The 16,171-nt window shown below is 36.0% G+C and overlaps 1 protein-coding gene across 2 annotated transcripts in view; it reads left to right on the top strand.

Annotated features, from left to right (window-relative positions):
* Positions 1–16,171, top strand: part of NAV3 (neuron navigator 3) — a gene marked incomplete at both ends in the record, with an annotated part of 252,259 nt that overhangs the window by 153,606 nt on the left and 82,482 nt on the right. For both annotated transcript variants that reach the window (XM_079541743.1, XM_079541742.1), the window contains 3 exons: positions 412–520; positions 920–1,303; positions 4,780–4,899. In XM_079541743.1, coding sequence (XP_079397869.1) covers positions 412–520; positions 920–1,303; positions 4,780–4,899 — 613 coding nt within the window. The remainder of the gene's footprint in view (positions 1–411; positions 521–919; positions 1,304–4,779; positions 4,900–16,171) is intronic.

The following is a 16,171-nucleotide window of genomic DNA, read 5'->3' as shown; positions in this document are numbered from 1 at the left end:
GTACTTTGAAATAGTCTGGATGTTAAGTGCAGACAGAAGAGCTGCTGTAAGTCATTCTAGTTCTTTCCAAACACAAATTTACTGTGGCTTTATTTCTTGCCACATCATGTAAAATGTCCAGGAGGAAAAAGAAGCTGTGTAACATCTCAAGTGGTCCAGGGTTGCATTTTGCTTTGATTGTAGAAGATAAAAATCCAAACACTCTTAATCTGAGTTTCATTAATAAATTTCGGCCCTATCAGGATATTTCACTAACTTCAACATATGTGGTTTTTATTACTGAAAGAAAGAGGTTTTATTTTTTAACAAGAGACAGATATGTTTACAATCATATGTATGTATTCTCAACTATTTAACATGATATATTTGTATGCACTTAAATTTATGTGACTTTTGTTTTATTTCTTTCAGGGGAAGACCCTGAAACAAGAAGGATGAGAACTGTAAAGAACATAGCAGACCTGAGGCAGAATTTGGAAGAAACTATGTCCAGCCTTAGAGGGACCCAGATAAGCCACAGGTAAGCTGGTTTTGTGTAGACTACTTAAATATCAGATTATAGAAATGCGTTATTACTTGCTGTATGAATTAGAGACTTAACAAGGGAAAATTAACTATAATACCATCTGTATTGTTTTCTAGACACCCTCAACCACTTATAAGTGACTTCAATGTACTTTTCTGTCAGTGTCTTATGCAATCATTCACAAAGATGTTTGTTTCATATACACATTTAATAGTCTTTAATAGATACTTAATAAAATTTATTCTAGATTATTTACAAGCAAACATTTTTATCACACAAATGTGTGTGCCTGTGGACAGACAGACATGCACACACACACAACTTTTTTTAATACTCCATCCTTTCTCCCAGGATGAGAGGAAGCATTCTGACTTCTCCATTTTGTTTTGACAGCACATTGGAGACAACTTTTGACAGCACTGTGACAACAGAAGTGAATGGAAGAAGCATACCGAGCTTGACAAGCCGGTCCACCCCAGTGACTTGGAGGCTTGGGCAGGCCAGTCCTCGGCTACAGGCAGGAGATGCCCCATCCCTGGGTGCCGGGTATCCTCGCAGCAGCACGAGTCGATTCATCCACACAGACCCTTCTCGATTCATGTACACCACCCCACTTCGCCGAGCAGCTGTTTCTCGCCTTGGAAATATCTCACAGATCGACGTGAGTGAGAAGGGAAGCAGTGATTTGGATATGTCCTCTGAAGTTGACGCTGGTGGCTACATGAGTGATGGGGACATCCTTGGAAAAAGTCTCAGAACAGATGACATCAATAGTGGGTAAGCAGCACTTTCTCCTGTTTGAACTAACATCAGATTGGCAAGTTCATTAGCATCTTCCTGAAAAATTCTGACATACAGGTGGGAGCTGCATTATGGATGCTAATAAAAATCTACGTAATAGAAATAATAGTAATAAAAATAAGCCCCTAAGTTGCCAGCAATGTTCCACCTGCCGTCAAATCCAGATCCTTCTCTTTCGCATCAATATGAATTTGCAATGAGCGTTGATAAGAACACAGGTATATTGCTTTGGAATTTCTTAGTTGTCTGGTAAACCATCAGTTTTCACTACTTGCCTTGAGATGGGTTTTCTGGCAGTATTTTCATGTTTTATTAGAGATGGTAGATATGGAATTGGACCCAGCTAATGAAAAGCAGTTGCTGACAGGCCTGCCTTTCTCTGTTAACTGCTTTGCATACTGTCATCTGTACTCTGTGTTTCAAAATGATGCTTCAGTTTTTCAGCATTGCATATCATCAGAGCGGGAGGAATATCTTTTGATGGAAGAATAGAATGGTTATTATCCTGGTTTATCCAGGAGGAAGACTGAACATTACTTATAAACATATTTTTTGGCCAATCAATTGATTGACTTTGAGGTACAGCATTCCTTATGATACCAAGAGGTTGACCATAGTACTTTTTTCGTGTGGAAGTTGAGTTTCTCTATAAAAGAATTATTTTTTTTCAATTTTCAGTTTTTTGAAAAGTAAGTTTCTGACTGATTTGTAAGTATATATAGTATAAGGGTCTTTATGCTGAGATAACAAAAAAATATACAACTTAGTTTCAAATTACTATTGAACAATTCTTACTCCTATGCATCCTATTACTTCACCCCTATGTATGTTAAAAGTTTTAAAGCATTTTTTTTTTTTTTAAAAAGGCATATTACAATGTTATCCATACATAAATTGCAGTTCAGAGTTGCAGCAAATTTTATTTTAGGTGACAAGTTGGCTCCTCAAAGGTTCTTGGTGGTTGAGGTTCAAACATTGGTTTGAACAAAGTCCCATAGAGCCAATGGCCTTGTCACCCGGCACTACTTCACTCTGCATACATTTAGGACTGTCAGTCTAATCTTTTGTTTTGAAGTATAGCTATAATAAAAGAATGATAGCTGATGAAATCAAATATAATACGTTCCTAAAAGGAAATCTGAGTTTGTAATCCAGCCTGCGCCTTGATTATTGTCTCACCTCAAGCAGCACCAAAAGACTAATTTCTAGAAATACCATAACTGTAAAGAAAGCGAATTCCTATATCTGTTAACACACTGTCTCAATTATGAAAGGAATAGTACAGATAAGCCTGCCTGGAGCATAGCATTAGTGGCTAAAAAATTGGATGCCATATGCATGTGTGCTAGAAAAGACAATGAAATGAAGAAAACAAAGAGTAGGTCTTGACTACAGTACAGAGGCAGAGAAAATTAATATTGAAAATGTAATAGCTTAATGTCTGAAGACCTTTTATAATACAGAAAATATAAATTCTGCCTTTAATGGATGCATAGATTTATTTAAAAAGATTTAAAAAAGAGTGGAATCCTTTGCAGTGACTGATAAGTTGTATTATTTAGCTTATCACTTTAGAGAATGAATATAGTCATCGTGTGTGACTTTTCTTTGCATCAGTAATAAGTATGACTCAATAGATAGTAAGTTACAGTGTGCTCAGTTAACGTTTTTAGGTGTGGTAAATGTTAAAAGCAAGTTAATAAGTTCAGAAAATTCAGAATTCATCGAGGCATATAAAGTCTTATCTTCTTCATTCCTCTTCCATTTCCAGTTTAATTACTTTAAACACTTGGGGATAGGAATGCAGCAGTAATTAGAATTTAGTGTGAGGGAGGCCTGTTAAGAGACTTGTAATATCTCTCCATTCAGGCCTTAGTTATAGAGTACATAATCCATATAGACTGGTTTTCACTCAAACCACAGCAAAATTTAATATGCAATTTAAGAACCTTGGAGTGTATTGCTGAATATACCCCTCCTAAATAATCTCTCAAAAAGTCTCAAAATAAAAGGAAAATCTAGTACCTTGGGAAAAAAATAATTAAAGTTATCTTCTGCAGATTTCTGATATCAGACTTTCAGAAATCCCCTTCTGAACTGCAGATCCCTTGGCATTTAGTTAAAAATAAACAAACTAATCCTTTGTGTTTTAATGTATATGAGGTTGCCATCATCCAGACTGACATTCAGCTTGCTGTCCCAAGCTGTTGGTGTCTCACAGGGCTTCCCTACCACATCTTTGAACTCTTAAGTCTGGACCAGTTCACATCACGGGGGTGATGATGGGTGTTGCTGGACTGCTGTGTCACTCCCTTGGTCTCCTGGATTGAGAGATCAGTTGATTTGTACTAGATCAGCTCCAGAAGGAGGCATGGGATGAGGGCCAACACTACATCTGGAGCACCAGTGGTGTGCGTGAGTTTTGGCTTGTGCTTCAGAGTCTGTGTAGAGTTATTAAAGTAAAGTGTTTGTATACTTGGACACTTTGGCTGAAAGATGGATTTGAATGGCATCATTTCATGGCCCTAGGAAAACTTTCGTTAAAGACTGTTTGAATTGGGAGTGAACTTCTGTATTTTAGACATTCCCCCAGCATTCAGGATCACTCTTATTTCAGTAAGCCTGTACATTTGTTTTTTAATAGGTTCACTGGGGTACGCCAATATTTTTCAGTTATCAAAAACAACAAAGAGGTATAAAAATCAAGTCTTTGAAGGCAGACAGTTTAATGTAAGCTTCTTCAAGAAAATAATGGAGAGGTCTTGAAAGAAGCTCACAGTAATGCTCAGTTACAAGCACCATTTTAAACATCTCACAGAGATAACTAAATTGTAGGTAGACATTTCAGAAATTACTGCTGCCACTTGAAATTCAGAATTCTTTAATGGTTCTCTAGTGAGTAAGAAGCACTATTCCCTCTGTTAAATTCATTAGTTATTCACTATAATGTGAATCAAGCAAAGGAAACACAGATAGAAACAGATGTTTAAATACCACTGTAAGGGCTTCAGTGATATCTCTCTTCATATATGAGTGTGTGCATCCCAGCAGGGACTATGGATTTAGGTTCTTAATTTCTGTTCCAATTTAGATGAATGATTTTGTTTGCTCTTTTGTTTTTCCATTAGATTTATACCTCTTGCATCTAATGTTATTCTTTGACAAGACTGCAGTACTTAAAAGGTACTTCAAATTTACAAAGATATTTGAGAGCTTCAGTCTAAATATATTTTGGCAAAATAGGTTACTCTTACCAAATGATCCTAGAAAATGAGCACATAGCTAATTTCCCTTCACTGAGCCCATAAGCTGGGAATATTTAGTCTAAGTCTACATCTAATAGCACAGTCTTTACCTTAAGCAGTTGAATTCCACACTCCATTAACTTTAGAGTGAAATACAGTTGGCAGATGGCTGCATTTCCCACTGATTGACCACACATTTATTTTCAGGTACATGACAGATGGAGGACTCAACCTATATACGAGAAGTCTGAACCGAATACCAGACCTAGCTACTTCTCGAGATGTCATTCAGAGAGGGGTTCATGACGTGACCGTGGATGCAGACAGGTAATGGTGCTTTGCACAGTAAAAACCCATCTGAGCTTTACAGATATTTTTCATCCTCCATACCTGCTAATATACCACTATCCTGATCATAAGGAATAGCAAGAGAAAGCAAGCTTCAGAGTCTAGATGTTTGATCACTGAATATGCCAAATGCTGCAATGGATGGGGAAAAAGCAAGTTTCTTGCAAGGGAAGGGGAATCAGAGGAAGAATTTACTGTTGAATATGTGAGTGAATATACTGAGCAGCTCAGACCTCAGACCTATAAACTTGAATTTCTGAAGAAGGGCATGATTTTTACGGGTTGCCTTGTCAGTAGATGAGCACACACAGTCCCTAGGCAGCAGGGAGCTTGCTTGTGCCTGACAAGTGGGGCAAAACACAGTTCTGGAGTTAGCTGGAACCAGAACCCTGCTCTTCTTCCCCTATATTGCCCCTGAGTAGTGGGAGGCGATAAGTGTGGTTATGTTCTACTATTTATGCAGTGTGAAAAGAAACATTATCATACCCCCATACACGTATACATAGGTGTGAATATAAAAACGTACTCCCACTAGTACTTCTGAAGATCGTGCAAGAGTTTTCTTTTGGCTTGTGTCCATCTCTGGGAAATACAGATCCATAACCTAACTTTTGCAGAACTTCATCATCACAGAGCTGTCAGCTCTGAGGTTTTGGTCAGACAATCACAGAGATAAGGAGCAGCTGTGAAATTTGGCAGTGTTCAGTTTTAGGGGTTTAGTCCCATCCTTTCAAAATCAATGTTTTTAATCAAGAAGAGTTGAAAGATTTGTGGAGCAGCTTTGGTTTTGTAAACCCAGCAAGCTAGTTGAAGCTTCAGAACAATAATCTAGATATGATATTATTTTCACTTCTCCCAGTTTTTCAGTGGAAATATATCTATGACACAAGTCAGGAATAGTCTGCATTAGTTTATTGTTTAATAAATGCAGTGCAGTAAGATAGACAACATAATTTTCTTCTAGAGATTCTAGTTACTTAAAATAAAGGATTGCTTTAACTGATTTAACACTTATTGACCTTGAAGAAAAAATCACTTTTATATGGTTTGTGTTGGTTATTTGGAACACAAGCAATGATGCTATGCAAAGACCAGAAGAGTGTTAGTAGGCGTTTAAGAAAAATAAGTTGGATAGAACTCAGGCGGTAACAGAAGGAGAAAATGAAATGTGGGCAGGAGAGACTTTTGTGAGCTCTGTATGTGAGAACAAGAACCTTAAGCATAAAGTGGGAGAGATGGTGGACAATTTGGGAGTTAGAAATCCAATAATTAAAGACAGAGAACATAGATAATGCCACATTTTTATGTTTCTCTATATTGAGTTCATTTGGGATGGGAAGTTATTAGAGATCTTACTTTGAATTATTCACAACCAGATTTCAAACCACAAATTTTCCTGGGAAAAAGGAAGTCCAAATTTAGGGATTTTAAAATTTTCTTCTCATTCTTCCTACCCTAAATGCCACTCAAAGCCTTTGTGCTTGTTTTATTTTGATGTGTTATTCAGTAATGTATGTGTTAATTTGTTCTGTATAGTGTGCAATTATGTATGTTCTGGATGTGAAAATACGAAGAGGCGAAGAGGCTATCAGTTCTAAGTTAATGAGGTTGCCCAGTATTTGCCAATACATAAATCTGTTTTGGTTTGTTTACACAGACTTATCAGAGTAGTTAAAAAATAGCACGCCCAAAACTACTATGTTGTTTCTGAGCCTTTCATCTCTGAGTCTTTTTCATGTTAGATTTTAAAGCAGAGAGTTTAGAATTGTCAGGAGATTGTTTTGGGTCTTGAGCGAAAAGCTGACCAGTGTTACGCAAGACGCAAAGCTTTTAAAATACTGGAATTCATGCATACTTATGGAAGAGTTATTTGATCTTAACAACTAAAATTTACATATATTCAGTCTTCATTGTACATTCTCAGACTGCTCTTGACATTAGTAAACTGCATGAACAGTCCTCAAAGTAATTTTTTTGAGGTTAAAGCCTATATATAGTGAAGTCAGATTTACTTTGTACTGACAGTTTACCCTTATACAAACAATGACAGCTTGTGCTTGTCCGGACCCTTTAAATGGGATGTCATATTACATGCCATTTATTATCATATAATTAAAAACTTAATCATGATGCACTGGCATGAGGAATTTAAATTAAAGATTAGACTACTTTGCCATTTTCTGACCTTTCAGTACTTGATTTTCAGAAACTTAATCATCTTTGACACTTATTTTTTTGCGTATAAGTGTACTCTATTCCTTTAAGTGACAAGAAGGTGTTTAGGAAGTGGGAAAAGCTCAAGTAGTTTTATGAGTTTTGACGACAGCAAAACATATGCTTGCCAGAAATGAATCACAAAAAAATTGTTCTAGGTCACTCAATAAAACTATTTCTCTGATCTTCAGCAAAGCATGTCACATTTATATGAAATCAAATGAGAAAGCAGTATAGAAATTGCTGAGACTCCTGCTTTGTTTGAAAGGAGATGTTTTGAACCTTCACAACAGTGCGGGTACCTGAGATTCATTATCATCTCAGGTAGCTTTTACTATAATTTTTATATTCTGGAAAGTAGAGGGGGATTATTTCAGGGTTTCAAGGTATTCTTTGCCACTAATATGATGAACTTCCATTAAAGAGCATTATTCTATTTTCTGTTGGCTAGATAGATACATGAACAACATTTGCATTTTCTCTATAGTATCATTATTATAAGCCATTTTCGTAGTTGGCAGGATTTGCCCTGCCCTTTCTGTTGTAAAAGATTCTGCTGGCATCTCTGTGCAGGGAGAAAATAAATGATAGGTTGCAAATACTGACTTACATTAGCTAGCATCCAAGGAGAGAAACTATCTGTCCATCACTACAGCCAGCAAGTTTTGCTGACAGCAGATCCATGTTCTTCATGAAAATTCATCTTAGATTTTCTCTAATGACCTAAACTGCAGCTTCTGCTTACATTTTACAGCTTCTTTGTTTTTGTGAGCTGACAGTACAGTATTCATCAGATAGGTGGGCTGATAATAGCTATAAGAGTAATACCATTTTTGGAAAATTTATACTTTCAATCTAATTCTCGTCTCAGGGATAAGTCTGGAGTAATTCATTAAAATTAAGGGCATAATCTTGTGTTAAAAGACAATCAGGTCTCCAACTTGATTGCACTCTTAAGTTGGTTTCTGATGACACCTGCATTTCTGCTTATTTGGTGAGTGCCAAAAAGCAAAGTATTCAAGGATCTCCTTTTGGAAACAGCACAAGTAAACTCATCCAAGCAATAATATTAAATTGCCCTTTGAACAAATTCATAAAAAGTTAAATGCATGAACACGACATAAGCTCAGGCTCAAGTGTTGCTTGCGTGCTGCTCTGGAAAGCAGATCACTGTAGAAAGGAATGCAGAGTGGTTGTTTGTTCTGGGGGAAAGAACTGAAATGCTTCAGTAAAAGGATGAAGGGAACTGGCACGTGTCAATGGTTGGATCTTCTTCTCTTGATATTTTTTTTTATTGACATTTTTTGTCTGTAGGTCCCTCTTCCTTATTAGTGAGTTATCTTCTGTCAGATACCATAAAAATTTAGGTATAGAGCAAGACACGTTGTTTGCAGTGAGCGTAACTAGGGGTGTGTTTGGGAGAGTTCTAAGTGGTATGATACTACTTTTCATTTATTCTTCTATCTTCCTGCTCTACTCTCTATCATTTGCCCTCTGGGACTCTTAGAGGGAGTATTTAAGGAACATTCTTGGAGTTGAAAACCTTTTTCAAGGTATGAGCCAGAAGAGATTAAACAGAACCACACAAAATGAATTATATTCTTGGAAAGAGTAAGGTTCATTGAAAGGTAAATTGTAGTAGTTCCAAACCACCCTGTATTGTCCTTAAAAGCTGTTAAGGAGGCCTGAAGAAGCCCTTCTGAGGAGGGCATATAGCTCTACTGAGTTCAGTCGCATTGTTCTTCCACACTTGTTGAATTTAGCACGCTATCAAAAGTCACAGATTTCTTCGTTTTCGCAATGGTTAAGTTATGCTGCTATTTTCTCCTGACATCTCGACTGCATTTTTTTTCATCTTTTCCTTGGAAAAAGCCAAATCCTTAAAGGTAGCTAGCGTTCTGCTTAGTGTGATTTCATCATGACCTGCTTTGTGACTTTGCTGTTACATTGAATCTGAGCCTGCTTTTGCATGGTTTCAGAATTCTTGTGCACAGGGAGCCCTGAAAATGTTTCCACCATCTGTCACATGTGTAGAAGATTTGGCAGTTAGCTCAGATGCATTCAGCCTGGTCTGCTTGTTCTCAGCCAAACCATAATCACCGTAATACATTATTAATTATAATAAAATAATTCCAGATTTTGCTTGAGGTTTACTAACTTTCTGCATGAATGTCTGTAAGTCTTCTTATGGTATTTGTCAGAATAGATGAACCTTGAGGTGCAATATTGTACTTTTGGAAAAGGATCTTCAAGGTATTGAACTGGGAGCCCTATTTCATGGTAGTGTCAGAAGAGGCCAAGAGAGACCATAAAGTAACTTAAAATCCTAATGGAATATGAGCCCAGTCTTGTGCTGGAAAATTGACATTAGAGTGGAATTGATGGTGGTGTTTTAGAACTTGACTCCTTGAGAGGTTGTTCAGTGAACGAGCATACTTTGTATTACCTTCCTGTCCAGTTACTTCTGTGAAATATCATGTATGTGAGCACTGTGCAGCCTTCAATGTGCCCCTGCAGTTTGGTGTTGATGTGATCACTCCTCTGCTGTGTTGCAACTGTTACCTTTTGCTTCTAGAATTTACTATGAATAGTGAAAAGGAAATGTGTATTCCATGGCATTTGTGTTCTTCACTGTCTGCACATGTCCAACCTGCCCTTCCATCTCCCAGCGTTTCAGCTCTGTCCAGCTCTAAGGATCAGTGCCAATGGAAATAGCACAAAAATCCTGTAGGAATGAAATAATAAACTGTAAAATTGACACGTATACCTCTATATATATACCAGTCTTCTTTTGCTGTTAATCTATTGCACTGTGGGAGGCTTCCTATACATCTGCTGCACCTGACTTTACCTCTTAGTGTGCTGGGGCTGGGGCTAAACTAAAAAAAGTGGTTATTGACCTTAAAGTTAGCATCATTCATCTAGTTGCGTGACCTACTATAACTTTCCTGGCTGTGGCTTTACAGTATTAGTAGGTCCTTAGGACACTGAAATAATTATAAACATCTACATTTCACTGTTTCTGCAATTATTACTCAAATATCTCAAGAAAGCATAATTAAAGTATGCCTCTTGTGGAGCAGTTTAAATTTAAAGCTCTGTTTTTGCTATTGTTGCTCTCTTCTATCATTTTAATCTTGTATAATTTCTTTTCACAGCTGTTACTGTTAACATTTCCCACCATTTACTTTTATTATTCTCGAATGATCCTGCATTTTCATAATCTCTGATGTAAATCTTTCCCCATTTTGGCATCTGTTAAGCTATCAAGAATGTTACTAGTCAGAACCATCTATTTCAATGCATAATATATATATATATTTTTACGTTTCTGCAAAATAAGTACACTATTAAATTTAACTACCTACAGCATAGATACGTGTGCATCCATGCATGGAGAATAGAATAATTATATCAAAAAGTAGTGCTCCTGGCTTTTTGGCTCATTTTATCTTAAAGTACTTAGGATCCTTTGAGAATAAATTCCTTATTTTATAACACAAAATTAAAAGTAAAATTCTCAGTAATGCGATTTTGTACAGCATTATTAATTTAGAAAGAATTGCATTTGAATTGAGTATGACTTTATTTCTGATCATGCTTCCAAAAGTAAGGATTTGGACAATATAAGGTAAGCAGAACAACTGGACTTTGGTCTTGCTTTGTGAGGTTGTCCCCTTCCTTAGTTGCTTTAAGTGTCTGTGGAAGTTGCCTACAGTACTACAGACCAGAATGTGGAAGCACTTAACAGCTATGTAAGCAGTTAGATTGGATTTTTTATTAGCATCGGTGATAAAAACTGCATTGTTAGCATGCTGTCATTAGTATGTTAATGTCATGATCCTGCACCATCGTGTCTGCAGAAATGTTTATTTACATCCAGCTTACATAAGGAAATGACATTTGAAAATGCAAGAACATTGCATGGCAGATGCTTACTTTAAAACAAGAATGAGCTGCAAGTGTTTACATGGAGTGAATGACAAATGAAGTTTTCTGTTCTTTGTTGGGTTTTTTTTGTCAAGTGGCAGAAAGAGGGACAATATCAACTAATTTCAGTTTTGTGAAAAAGGGATTATTGGAAGAAAGTTTTTAGGCTTACAAGGAATGGAAGTGAATTGCATTCTCATGTGGTGCTAAATGAATTGAGCATATGATTTTCTGTAGGGCCATTAAACTGAAGGGTGTCTGTTTACAGCTGACACATTTAACTTTTTCACAAATCTGTTTCTTCAGAGTGGGTGGTGTGGAGCTGTGCATTAATGTCATGCAGTCTTTATTTCTGCTCATCTCCAAGGTTTGCTTAGATACTTAAAAGTTATTTGAAACTATATTTATTTGAAACGAGGCTGGACTTAACATATTTTAACAGATTGCTATTACTTTCCCTGCAGGAAAAATGCAGATGGTTTATTTTGATTGTAATTTACTTCTGAGGAGAGTACCAGTGTATTCAATAATAATATTATTTAATAATAACTAGCTAAAATGCACTTTCCAGTTTCACTAGCAGCGTGATTTTGGTTCACTACTGTATTTCACCACTGTCAGCAAAGACTATCATACTGGCTCCCTTGTGTTAGAACAAAACACGGGTAGCAAGATATAAATCATTATCCCAAACACCTAAAAGATAAAATCATAGAATTTCTATCTCCCGTGTGATGCATATTTGAGCCTTGAAGTCGAGAAGCATATGATGTTCTTTCAGATGTTTTGATTTGGTTATTTGGTTGATGGCTGGAGGAAATAATGTTGTAATTTTGTTCTCCTGCATACCTATTTAAAAACAACACAAAGCAAAAAAAACTTACTGAAATATGCAATGAAATAATTCCAATTGAGATTACAGTTCAGACATAAAAACATGGTATGTTTTAGATATAATTCATGAAAATGGATATAAAAATTGTAATTTTGAGAATTTAGCATTGGAGAGGCAGCAATTTGTGATCACTCAGCTGTCTTTTGTTCTAATTTTCAGCAGAGAGACCTAGTTCCTCATGGAGTAAGCTATTCTCGTTTACTACTTAAGTCATTTATTGAAGAACTGTTTTTCTGATTGCTTCTTACCAGATTGAAGTACTTTTTCATATGCTTATATGGGCACGTTTGACAAACATAATTGACGAATTAAGAGAATATTCCAATTAGCACTTCCGTAGAAAGCAATTCTTTTGAAATGCCATAAAAATCCTTTGCTTTTGATTTAATAGTGGTAAGTTCACTTTAAAGATCACTTGGATTTGGCATCTTCAGCAGAATGATGAGGAAGAAACAAAATGGAGATCATTTAATTTAAGCTTAGCATCCAAAGGATGAGAGTGCACATTTACTTCACTTGTGAGGATGCTTTCAGTGTGGCAGGGGAAACCACAAGCTTTTGACCCTTTCAATTGCACTGTGCTACTCTTAGTTTAAAGCAATGATGCTATCTGTCTTGTGGTGATGTTCAATCTATTTTGTATTGGGATTACTGCATTACAAGGTAACTTCATCATTAATGGCTAAAAAAGTAGACTGGAATCTAGTTGAAATCTGATTATGGGCTGTTTATGATCAGACAAAATGAAGAGAAGAATGTATTGAAAGCCAGGCAGGTTAAAAAAAAAAAAAGTGGGAGTATTTTATTTCCAAAGGAAGAAATAGCCTGTCATCCCTGTGAGCTGGCTAAAGAGGTTGCTCAAAAGGAGAAAGCATGGAGGATAAGCTGGGAAGGATGCAGCACTGGCTGCAAAGCAACCAGCCAGAGCAGAGAATGCTCCTGCTGCGTGATGCTTGCTGTCGAGTTCAACACCTGTTAACCTTTCCAATTGTTAAAACAAAACAAAACAAAACCTCTTTTTTTATGTGTGTGTCAACATTTTGCTTTAGAAACCTTAAGTATCACTTTTGAGTCTTCTTGTGGTGGGGAGAGAAGAGACATCCTTCCACTCCTATCTGTTCTTTGACTGCTGTTGTGACAGCCTCAGCTGCCTATAGGGAAATGGTGCAGTGATGTGCTTAGAGTTTGTTTTCTTTTGAAGTTACTGCACCAATCTCATCTGTAGCTAATTGCTAAAATACTAAGTCTTCAAAGATCTCTTTTGTAAACAAAAGATTACCATAACAATTTAAGCATGATCAGTTGTGTAAACTTAAGAGTGGAACCCGCAGTACATTTTGCAAATCAAGTTTTGTACAAAAGAATGCAATATAGTTATAGCAGATTAAATGGTGTAAACTATATTATTTTTAAAAAATTTAAATATCTTCTCCTCATTTAATCTTATCTGAACAAATATTTCCTTAATCCATTGCTTGTGTGTATCAACTTTTATCTCCAGTGTTTTAAACTTCCTCTTATATTTATTTTGGATGTATGTTTCTCTAGATCCATTTTGCACTGTAGAATAGAATGTAAAATGGCTGCTAAAGCTATTAACTGCTGCGTAGGTAAATTCAGGAAAGCAAAAAATCGCTTTACTGAAATATTAAAGCGTGTATGGCTTTGAAAATAATTGCATTTCCCTGAGAAGTACAATAATTGACAGAACAAGTATTCTTCATTCCTCAAGGTGTTTTTTTTAGAAATAAATCTTACTGATACAAGCTGGAGTGTTATAGCATTTTCATATGCTACAATTCTTTTTTTTTGTGAATTCCCCAGGATATCATGTTAAAGATGAAATTCAGATATTTCAAATCAATGGGATTTCAGTTGGGTTCTGGAAAAAAGACTGCAGAAACAGAAAATACTAATCTATGCATTACCTATCTTCCAATTGTTCATTAATTAACGGATTAATATTGATAGCCATTGCCTGAAATCTGAAAATATGTTTATTCAGATTTGAAATACACACTCAGTTTTAGGAGTAAGATCATGAATGTTCAGAACAAGCCACGAGGAATTAAGGTGAGCTGTGCTTATCTTAATTTTTGAAATCAAATCTTGATGTTTCTATTAGATATTTATGCCAGATTCAAACACCAAAGTAGACTCAGTTTAATGAATGATCTGTATCTGGTGTAACTGGAAGAAAGGTAAAGCTTTATGAGAAGGAAGTGACCAGTAACAGTGTATAATCTTCATAATTTGTGAACCACCATCTGGAAGCTCTCATCTTTTCATTGCCTACACCTAAAACATAACTAGACAGCTAGCTTTTAGCTTATGTTAAGATGGAGCACCCTTGTTTTGAAGACTGAAAAAAAAAAAAGATTTTCTTTTGTTTGTTTGTTTTGGCTTGGTTTTGATTTTGTTTGGTTTTCTTCTAAAATAAAAGAAATTCTAATGGTGCACTGCAGTGATGTGACAAACCTGTATGTACTTACATCAGCCACAGCATGACATGACATAGTGTCATCCAGGGGTCATCCCTTGGTAGAAGGAATTGCCTTTCAAGGGATTTTAGAATAGCTCCATTTTAGGAAAACCAGTTTCTGTATAGAAAAGCTATTGAAAGAAAATTCAATGTTTCTTTAAAGATTAAAAGTTACTCCTTTTCCTCTTCAAGTGAAAATCATTCCCCTTCATGAAAAGAATTGCCTTAGTATGCCATATATGACCGAAATCTTTTGATGCTTAAAAAAAAAACCACACTGAATTGGCTCTATTCTATGTATTTCCCCTTTGTTCAGGATAGAAAGAAGTTTATGATTTCCTATCTTGTACATCTTTCTTTCTCTTTCTTTAATCATTTAAATTAATGATAAAATAATACTCTCAAGAAATGGATGAATATAAAGTGGATGAATTCAATTGAAAACCATTTAGGAAAAATAGTCTTTTTGTGTTGACAATTATAATTTAAAGCCTTGCAGATATATTGTGAAAGCTAATTTTCCAACCATATTTTATTAGTGCTACATTCTATAATATTATCCATCATGTTTTCTTTTGGAACAACTTGATTGGACTGGCAGTGTAGGAAATTTTAATAAGACTATGCTTTGTATATGTGTGTCATTCCAGTGTGACTCTGAATTGCTGAGTAGTGGTAAGTGAGCCTCAAGAATTTCTGCAGATTTCCAGTGTTAGCAGTAAGAGCCGACTCCATCACAGAAAATTTACAGTAGAGAGTTTATTAATTTTGGATTGCTGCTTGGTACAACTCTGCACAGAGGGGATAAATACTGAAGGTAACTGACCATCAATGCTTCATGCAGTATTGGTTCTTAGTCCTCAGTGAGCATATCTAGCACTTACTCAGGGAATCATAACTATTTCCTTGACAGGAGCTTTATTTCTCGCACTGGCCGTGGTGTTGATACAGAGAGGAACAGAACAGTGAGGAGTTTTGTATGTGATATTCATTTTCTTGAAGCTTTAGGAACATGGCAGATATCTTCTCTACCATGCCCAGCTGGGAACATTTAGCTGTTCCCTGTCTTCTAGGAAAACAGCAGTAAATCCAAACGTTACATTTATTTCATCAATAATTGAATTGTCATAAGAATAAGGGTTTTGATCTTTTCTTTCCAGAAGGTAGCAGCACATTTTTAGGTTTGTAGTTGTGGTTTTGCCATAGGGTATTATGATGCCAAATTGCTGTTGATTCTTCAACTTTTCAAGTTGTAGCTTTTTGTAAAAATACTTCTCAAACTAAAGGGATATCAGAATTTGTTTTTGCTGATGATCCTTGTAAGAAGTCATTGTTCCTCATAAAGCTGGATTTGAAGTGTCTCCTGCTTTTCCAGCCTTCTGACCTATTCCCCACACTATTTCTAAAAATCTTTTTGTAAGAGTTTGCCATAACTTAAAGATTAGGCCATACAAATAACCAGATCTTCCTGAATGATAGGTGATTAGATTCAAGAGCTGGATGCTAAAGTTGCAGATTTAGCAAATTACTTATTCTTTTCAATTGACCCTGGAGAATTTCCTCAGGGTAAATTTGTAGATTAATGTACATGTCACAGAAAGCCTTTGCTCTTTAAGGAGACTCAGCTATGAATCTTGCTGTGTTTTTTTGTACTTTTCTGTTCCTGAAAGAAGAATAAACAGCACTATGTTGAACCAGTATGATTTTAGAAGACAAGTGTATTTTTGCTG

The sequence above is a fragment of the Tetrao urogallus genome (assembly GCF_951394365.1).
Source record: "Tetrao urogallus genome assembly, chromosome: 1".
NCBI lineage: Eukaryota > Metazoa > Chordata > Aves > Galliformes > Phasianidae > Tetrao > Tetrao urogallus.
The sequence above is the reverse complement of the archived record's forward strand: the minus strand, read 5'-3'. Positions and strand labels throughout refer to the sequence as shown.